This window comes from Myotis davidii, unplaced genomic scaffold, assembly GCF_000327345.1.
Source record: "Myotis davidii unplaced genomic scaffold, ASM32734v1 scaffold687, whole genome shotgun sequence".
In the NCBI taxonomy this organism is placed as follows: domain Eukaryota; kingdom Metazoa; phylum Chordata; class Mammalia; order Chiroptera; family Vespertilionidae; genus Myotis; species Myotis davidii.
The window spans coordinates 598,840-608,456 of NW_006298971.1; the positions used below are offsets into that span (position 1 = coordinate 598,840).

General features: G+C 41.4%; 1 protein-coding gene across 1 annotated transcript in view; it reads right to left on the bottom strand.

The window, feature by feature from the left end:
* Nucleotides 1–213: 213 nt before the first annotated feature.
* SNUPN (snurportin 1) overlaps nt 214–9,617 on the bottom strand; it is a 38,467-nt gene continuing 29,063 nt past the window's right edge. The window contains exons 6-8 of the mRNA XM_015571030.1: nt 5,028–5,105; nt 3,109–3,189; nt 214–725 (exon numbers count right to left, since the gene is read on the bottom strand). Coding sequence (XP_015426516.1) covers nt 399–725; nt 3,109–3,189; nt 5,028–5,105 — 486 coding nt within the window. The 3' untranslated portion in view covers nt 214–398. The remainder of the gene's footprint in view (nt 726–3,108; nt 3,190–5,027; nt 5,106–9,617) is intronic.

Below are 9,617 nucleotides of genomic sequence, written 5' to 3' on the forward strand. Positions count from 1 at the left end.
CAGGGGAGAGAGGACAGAGGAGGGGGGGAGTTGGGAGAGTTTCAAGACTGTCTAAGCTTGTCAAAGGTTTAAGAATCACAAGTTCTTGGCTTTTCAACCATAAAAGCAATCTTGCTGAATGATACATTCACATGGGTATCTTGGGGAAAGCTAGATCTGTACACCTATTAATAAAAAGGCCCTTTAAAAAAAAAGAATTATAAGTTCTTTTTCAAGAATCACATATATTTACATTGTGGATCTGGGATACACTTTTTACATGAGTTAAGCTGTTTCCAGCTGGAGTGGCTCTGGAAAGTCCACTCTAAAATGAAGTCACCTATTGTCGTCACTGTCCTCCCCAACCTTTGTTCTGAAACCAAGCACCTTCCTGTGACACCCAAAGGAGGCTGCTCTCTTTAGTTTTCCATGCGACTCCCTAGTTGGTCCAAGCTGTGGGGATCACTCTTCAGCTCAGGGGTGGACAGATGCTCCAGCTCATAGTGCCCATTGTCAAAGGCCTTATGTGTGGGTTTCTCTTTCATGCCCTCCTTCTGGCTCCTCTTGTGCTCAATAATCTGCTGGAGCTGGTGCCCCGCATACTCTGGCTTAGTGGTTAGTGGGCCCCCAGCTGGCACAGCCACACCAAGAATATCTGACACCATGTACGGGCGTAGCCAGCCCACCAGAGGAGTGCTTCCAGGGCTATAGTGGGTCTGCTTGTGGTAGAAGAGAAGTCCATCCACCTATAAGAAAAGAGACCAGGGATCAAAATGACTTCTGAGGCCACATGTTTTTAGGAAAGCCTAGACACACGGGGCAGCTCTAGTGGTTTAAATCCTTTTTCTGAGTCACTGCCAGAGGAAAGAGTTCTCATTTCTCACACATGCAATTTCTCTAAATGAAGAAATGGCCTAGAAAACTAAATTTTAGAAAATAAAAAAACATAAATAGCACATTCCTGTTTATAGTGTGCTTCCCTACCCACTACTTCACCCTTTTACCCACCATGAGGGTATTTTTGAGATGGGGCTGGCTCAAAGTTCTGCGGGGCTTCTGTAATAACACAGTTAGTATGAAGTAGAAATTCAACTTGAACCCAAGTCCTCTCCCCAAATCCCATGCACTCCCACCACCCAGAGATCTCATAGTGGGTTATGTGATCTGCACATGGAACAAAGCAGGGGAACTGGATAGGCCCATATGAGATGCTGGACTGCTGAGCACAGAGGAAACCTGTGTGGTCAGTGGTTGAGCAGTGACCTATAAACCAGGAGGTCATGGTTCAAATTCCTGGTCAGGGCACATGCCCGGTGTGGGCTTGATCCCCAGTTGGGGATGTGCAGGAGGCAGCCGATCAATGATTCTCTCTCAACCCATTGATGTTTCTATCTCAGACTCCTTTTCCTTCCTCTGAAATCAATAAAAATACATTATTAAGAACAAAAAGAAGCCATGGCCGGGACTGGTTTGGCCCAGTGGATAGAGCATCAGCCTGTGGACGCAAGGGTCCCAGGTTCGATTCCGGCCAAGGGCATGTACCTTGGTTGTGGGCACATCCACAGTAGGGAATGTGCAGGAGGCAGCTGATCGATGTTTCTCTCTCATTGATGTTTCAGAACTCGGTTTTTCTTAATGGTAAGATTTCCTACAGTCCCAAATTTTCTTTTCTGGGAGTCAGCAACTCATCTCTAAAAAGCATTTACTGGATCAACCAAAGGACTTGTATGCATGCATATAAGCCTAACTAATGAACACAGACACCAGGGTGGTGAGAGCAGGAGTGGGGGGGACGACATTGGGGGAATAAGGACATATATGTAATACCTTAAACAATAAAGAAAAAAAAAGCATTTACTGTAACTTTATTTATAGTATAAGGGCTATAAGTAAAAATAAAGATGGCAGCCACCCTGGTTAGTGTGGCACAGTAGTTAGAGCATCAGCCCTAACACTGAAGGGTCTTGGTTTTGATACACGTACCTGTGTTGTGAGTTCACTCCTCAGGCGAGTGCGGTAGGCAACCAGTCCATGTGTTAGTGTCACATCAATTTTCTCTCTCTCTCTCTTTCTCTCTCCCCCTCCTCCCCCTTCCCTTCCCTCCCTTCCTTTCTCATAAAAGCAATGGAAAAAATATCCTCAGGTGAGGATTAACAAAAATAGATAAATAAAAATAAAGATGGTGTTCTTACTACCTTCTTAATTGACTCCCAGAAATGAAGGCAACCGCCGGAAGCTGTGACCCCTCCTGCAAAATATATCCAGTTCAAGCAAAGACTTGTAGGTGACTAGGCAGAATTTTAAAGGGTATGTTGGGCAAAGGGAAGTTTGCTTATTGAGACTGGAGAGGATAACTGCAGGTTCTAAGGATGACAGAAGACTGCTCAAGACTGAAGAGCTGCTGACAATGGGAGATTTTCAACACTAAGACTGGGAAAGTCCTGGACACAAACTGGGATGAGTTCGTCACCTGCCCCATGCCACTGCTCAGCAATCACTGACATACTCAGGGATCATTTGCTCTTCCTAGGAAAGAAGAATTAGAAGTTTACATTCCTGTGGTCCATCAGTCAAAGAAGTCCCTTTACTTTACAACCAGCCATGGCAGTAACATAAAGGGCCTGGTTCTCAAGCTTACAGCAGGAAGGGGCAAACAAAGAACAATCTAGGAATGAAAGCCTCACCCAGATCTGGGCCTCAAATTCTCTATCTGTAAATTGAGAGAGTTAGATGAGGTGTCCTTTCAGGGCCTTCTAGCTTTGGCATTCTGATTTATTTAGAAGGGTGGAGCTGAGGCTCTGAAGGGCAGTGAGTACATCCCTTCTTAGATATCAGCTTTCAAGCCCTTTTCTTTTTCTTAAAGAGATTTTAGAGAGAAGAAAGGGGGGAGGGGCTAGAAAGAATCATCGATAGGTTGTCTCCCACATGCACTCTGACAAGGAATCAAATGCGAAATTTTTTGGTGTCCAAGATGACATTTCAACCAACCTTCTGAGCCACACCAGTCATGGCTCAGCCCTTTTCTGATGCTTTAACATAGCAAAGTCAAAAGATATCTTAAGACTGTGTAACCAAGTTTTCCAGTGTCTTGAAACCGCATCAGAACAATAAAGACAATGACTTTGTTACCTCAAAAGGGAAATCCATCGACAGCACCTTACACAGGCTCTCAGGGGTACAAGGAAAATTCTTTAGCCCCACAAATTTAAACTAAAATATAAATTAGAACAAAGAATTAGTACATATTACAAATAATACTATTCTAGCAACTGAAAAGCTATATCAAAGAAGTTTTTTGTCTCTTCCTTCCCAGCTACCTTCCCTCCACCTACATGCTGAATTACTAGGTCAGTGGTTCTCAACCTTGCTTTATACAGGAGAATCACTTGGGGAACTCTTAAAAATTACTGATGCCCAGGCCCCACCTTGAGATTCTGACTGAAATGGTCTGGAAGAAGCCCAGACAGTGATTTTAACATATAGTCAGGATTGAGAACCAGGGATTATATGTTATTCTTCTAGCCCTCTGACAATTGCCCCTAATGAAGGAGTAGTTGAACTTCTTTCACACCAGCAAGGATTTTATTTATTTATTCTTTTTACCAGTATTTCTTTTAGCAGCAAGGATTTTTAGACTAAAGCAGTATAACTAGTGCTTTGACTCCCAGCTCTGCCAATCATTTTATCTCTATATGATTTCATTTTCCCATCTGTAAAATGGGATAAAAGTATCAACTTCATAGGGTTGTTGTGTGGGTTCAATGAGATAATACATGTAAGAGCACTAGAACTGCTCCCATGCTCCCCCTTTTCTTAATACATGTTTTTCCAGGATGTTATTGATAACATCACTGGAAGTACTGACCCCATTTATTGTCCTGTAACTGTTATCTAATTGCATTTAAAAATGTTGTAACAAAAAAACAACAACAAAAACAAAAAAGAAAGAAAAGAAGAGCTAGCTGGCGTGGCTCAGTGGTTGAGCATTGACCTATGAACCAGGAGGTCACAGTTGGATTCCCAGTTAGGGCATATGCCCAGGTTGTGGGCTCAATCCCCAGTGTGGGGCGTGCAGGAGGCAGCCTATCAATGATTCTCTCTCATCTCTGATGTTTCTATCTCTCTCCTCCCTCTTCCTTCCTCTCTTAAATCAATAAAAATATATTGAGAAAAAGAATGTAGGCAGTCCGGCCACTGTAGCTCACTGGTTGAGCATCAGCCTATGAACCAGGAAATGGTGATTCAATTCCTGGTCAAGCAAGGCACATGGCCAGGTTTCGGGCTTGATACCCAGTGAGGGGCATGCAGGAGACGGCCAATCAATGATTCTCTCTCAGCATTGATCTTTCTATCTCTCTCTCCCTCTCCTCCCCACACCCCTCTCTGAAAAAAAAAAAAAAAAATATACCAGTATTCTTAAAAAATGTTGTAAATAATCCAGGCAAATACCAATCTACAGAGCTTATTAAATGTCCTCAAAATAGCTGTCATATATTTAATCATTGAGCAGATAACAAACACACTTCAACTACCATCTGTACTGTGGGACCGTGTAAGGCAGTCCCCTCTCTGAGTCTATATTCTCATCTGTAAAATGAGGGAACTGACTAGATGAAGTTACTCTCAGCTCAGATATAAGAGCAGAGGTTATCAAAATGTGGTTCATGGACCAGCGATATTAGCATCACTGGGGAACTTTAGCATTTCACACCAACCACTATTTATTGAGAGCCTACCATAAGTACTATGCTGGGAGGGCATACATATTTTTCTCATTTAGTTCTTAGAACCACCCTGTAAAATAGATATTATTAATCCTATTTTACAGATGAAGAAACTAAGGCCAAGTGATATTTTTAGCTTAGCCTAATAATTATTAAAGCCAAAACTGGAATTCAGATCCGGATGACTGTTAAGCCTATAATCTTCCTGTTATGCTGTACTATCTCAAAATTAAAGAATTTCATTTATAATGGTTGTATGTAGATAATAGATCATTCCAAACCAATCCACATAAAGAACTCTGCAGCCCGAATCCCAGGCCTTACAGGATTGAGCTTGGTGTTCTCTCCCAGTCCTTCTTCTTCTGGTAACTTTGAATGCATCCAGTAGAATCGGAAATCAGTCTGCCACAAAAAAAAGACAAAGATAAAATACAGCTCATCTCAAACTCTAATAGGAGCAAAAAGCCACATTCTAAATAGCCACCTGATTTATGAAGACCTAAGCCCTTCTATCGTTACCCTCATTTCCTTAAAACACTGCCATCAGATCAGGAAGATATTTATAAAATCTTTGAAGGTTTTTTCTTTCACTTTTTTCCTTAAGATTTGCCAACGTGTCAAAAATAACCTTTATTACTTTTGTAACAGCCTCTATGTTCTCACACTTTCTTGCCAGAAGCCTTTGTAGCAGGTGCTTTCAGGGCTGGAGCTTTCAGATCCTTGTGCTTTCCAAGGTGCTGCCTTCTGGCCTACAGCTTTCTAGGCAGACACTCTCTGGACTAGAACTGTCTTGCCTGTAGCGATCACTTTTATTTTTTAAAGAATAGTTTATTGACTTTTAGAGAAAGAGAGGAGGGAAAGAAACATTGATGTGAGAGCACAACATCAATTGATTGCCTCCTGCATGCCCTCTTCCACCAGGGATGGAGCCCAAAACCCGGGCATGTGCCCTGACTGGGAATAGAACTGGCAACCTTTCTGGGCATGTGATAACACCCAACCAACTGAGCCACATTGGCCAGGGCCAGTGGCCACCATTTTTGCTGGAACCTTTGCAGAAGCAGTTGTAGCTCCACCTTTAACAGCAGGTGCTTTTTGGGGAGCTTTCAGCAGAGCTGTCCCCGCCCCCCCCTTTTTTGGCTAATCCTCACTAGAGGATAGTTTCTCCATTGATTTTTAGAGAGGGTAAGGAAGGTGGGGGAGGGAGAAGGAGAGAAACACGTATGTGAAAAAGATACATCCATTGGTTGCCTCCCACATGTGCCCCAACTGGAGCCAGGGATCGAACCTGCAACCCAGGTATATGCCTTTGACCAGGAATCAACCCGTGACCCTTTGGTTCATGGGCTGCCACTCTAACCATGGTCCACACTGGCCAGGACAGAACTGCCTTTTAAAGGTTTCTAACTTCAAACTTGATTATTCAGTTCCTTATTTTCTTTACCTTCATGACTCTGCAATGATTAAACCTGTCATCTTGGCTTGCTTTTCTCTGGCTTCAATCTTCTTGGCCCATCTCGTGGCTGCCAGGCTTGTTAAGCAAACTTCTGGCGGGCACTATGTGAGAGCTTGAGGATGAAGACAGTAAGCTGCATGCATTTGAAAGTCATGGCCTGTCTCCTTACTTGAATGAAAGTTCCATTAACCAAAGCCCTGTTCTGATGGATAATATCTATAATCTCGAGCAGCTTCATGGCAAGAGGCCCAAAGGAAAGGTAGGCCACCCAGGCAACCTCCATGAAGCACCTGAACACCATGTTGATTGGGTTGTGTGAGAAGTAAGAAGGCATGAAGATTTTTTTTTTAAATCCAGTAGTATTATTAATGGCAGTAGACCAAATATTTATTATGGAAGACCTACTATTGTCCTGCTCCAAGCTAAGAACTGTACAAACATAATCTTATTAATCCAAAACCACCCTGTGAGAGTTGTATTATCATTATCTCTATTCTACAGGTGAAAGGGCGGAGGCTCCGAGACATTACGTCACTTGCCTAGTTGCACACAAAAAATACTAAGAGACCAGGACTCTAAACTCCAAATCACATTAGGTTGATCTTTGTTTTATTTTATTAATTCTGAGGACTAGAAACTACTACTACATAGCTGTAATTTCTCAAACTACTTGATTCTCTGAATCAGTGATATAAACCTTACTGTACTTACTTATGTCATTTTCTTTCCTTACATTATTTAGCTTTCAGAAACCAAAAAGCAACAACATAGTCTTTTCTTTATATTATAAAAACATAGGTGGTTTTGCCTAGCCGGTGGGGCTCAGTGGTTGAGCATCGACCCATGAACCAAGAGTACAAGGTTCGGTTTCCCATCAGGGCACATGCCCGGGTTGCAGTTTGGGTCCCCAGTAGTGGGTATGCAGTTGGCAGATGATCAATGATTCTCTCTCATCATTGATGTTTCCTGGAAAGGTTTTTTAAAAATATATTTTTATTGATTTCAGAGAGGAAGGGAAAAGGAGAGAAACATCAATGATGAGAGAGAATCATTGATTGGCTGCCTCCTGCATGCCCCCTACTGGGGATTGAGCATACAACCTGGGCATATGTCCTTGATGGTTATCGAACCTGGGACCCTTCAGTCCGCAGGCCAACGCTCTATCCACTGAGCCAAACCGGCTAGGGCTCATCATTGATATTTCTATCTCTCTCTCCCTCTCCTTTCTTCTCTGAAATCAATGCAAATAGTTGGAGGGTAAAAGATAAGTTTAAAACAAAAAATAGGTGGTTTTAGTTACCAAATTCATATATTGTAAATGCATGTTAGAAAATATCCTTCAACAGAATTACAGGAAAATATGTTTGGACTGAATTTAAGACTACTGAGTTTTAGGTTTGGCTCTGCACCTGGGCAAGGTACATAACAGTGGCTCTCAAATTCCATATCAAAAGGATTAGAAATAAGAGTACTTACCTTTTAGAGATGTTGTAAGGAATTCAATGACATAATGCTCAAGATTGCTTAGTAATGCATGTCCTGGAGAATATTGTTAGAATGAGGAGCATGTTAGAGTTTCAAAGTACCACCACTGAGCAGATGAGGAAACCTAGCTTTGAGGAATGACATGAAGGAAATAGCCTACCCAGCTTGTGTGACTCAGTGGCTGAGCATCAACCCATGCACCAGGAGGCCCCAGTTCAATTCCTGGTCAGGGCACATGCCCAGGTTCTGGCTCCATCCCCAGCAGGGGGTGTGCAAGAGACAACCAATCAATGATGATGTTTCTCTTTCCATCTCCCGTTCTCTCTCTAAAAAACAAAAAAGAAATAGCCTATGGTGATAACCCATGATTCTCACACTTGGCCTGCATGAGGAGCACCTGAAGGCTGATTAAAATATAATCCACCCCAATAGTTTCTCATTCAGTAGGTCTGAGAACTTTCATTTATTTATTTTTTTCAATTACAGTTGAAATCTCCCATTATTTTATATTGGTTCTGGCATATAGCATAAGGTTTTGACATTTATACAATTTATAATGTCTTAGTACCCACCTGACACCACACGTAATTACAAAATTATTGACTAATTCCCTATAAAATTATTAGCTGTACTTTACATCCCCATGACTATTTTGTAACCACCAATTTGTATTCTTAATCCTTTCACATTCTTAAACCAGCCCCCCAAACCTCCTCCCATCTAGCAACCATCAGTTTGTTCTTTATATCTATTTCTGTACTCCTTGATCATTTATTTTGATCTTTAGATTCCACATGTAAATGAAACCATAGATTATTTGCCTTTCCCAGTCTGACTTATTTCATTTTTAGGTCCATCCATGTTGTCACAAATGGTAAGATTTCATTCTTTTTCATGGCTAATATGCCCTTGTACATGATTCACCTTATTTATCCAATCATCTACTGATGGGCAGTGGGTTGCATAATATCTTGCTGTTGGAAATAGGGGTGCATATATCTTTTAGAATTAGTGTTTTGGATTTCTACCAATAAATACAGACTGAATTGCTGGTTAATAAAGTAGTTCTAGTTTTAATTTTCTGAGGAACCTCCATACTGTTTTCCGAAGTGGCTGCATCAATTTGCAATACAACCAACAGTGCACAAGGATTCCCTTTTCTCCACATCCTCCCCAACTCTTGGTGTTTGCTGACTTTTTGAGGATAGTCATTCTGACAAGTATGAGATAATATCTCATTGTGGTTTTAATTTGCATTTCTCTGATGATTAGTGACATAGAGAATCTTTTCATCTTTCTATTGGTCATCTGTATGACCTCTTTGAATAAATGTCCTTTCAAAGGTCCTTTGCCCATTTTTTAATTGGGTAGTTTGATTTTTGGTGTTAAGTTATGAGTTTTTTATAAATTTTGGATATTAACTCCTTATCAGATATATTATTGGTAAATATAGTCTCCCATTTAGTAGGCTGTCTTTTTCTTTTGTTGATTGTTTCCTTTACTGTGTAAAAACTTTTCAGTTTGCCCAGACGGTGTTGCTCAGTGGTTGAGCAAGACGTTATGGTTCAATTCCCGGTCAGGGCACATGCCCAGGTTGCAGGCTCGGTCCCCAGTTGGGGGTGTACGGGACACAGCGGATCAATGATGTTCCTCTCTCATTGATGTTTCTATCGCTCTCCTTTCCCCAACCTCTAAAAATCAATTAAAAATAAAACATTAAAAAAAGCCTTTTACAATTGTGAGTCTTACATTTAAGTGTTTAAACCATATACAAGAATAAAAATGTAGGTGGGATCTCAATACCAGATATCAAGATGTATTACAAAGCCACTGTTCTCAAAACTGCCTGGTACTGGCACAAGAATAGGCATATAGATCAATGGAATAGAATAGAGAGCCCAGAAATCGGCCCAAACCAATATGCTCAATTAATATTTGACAAAGGAGGCAAGAACATACAATGGAGCCAAGAT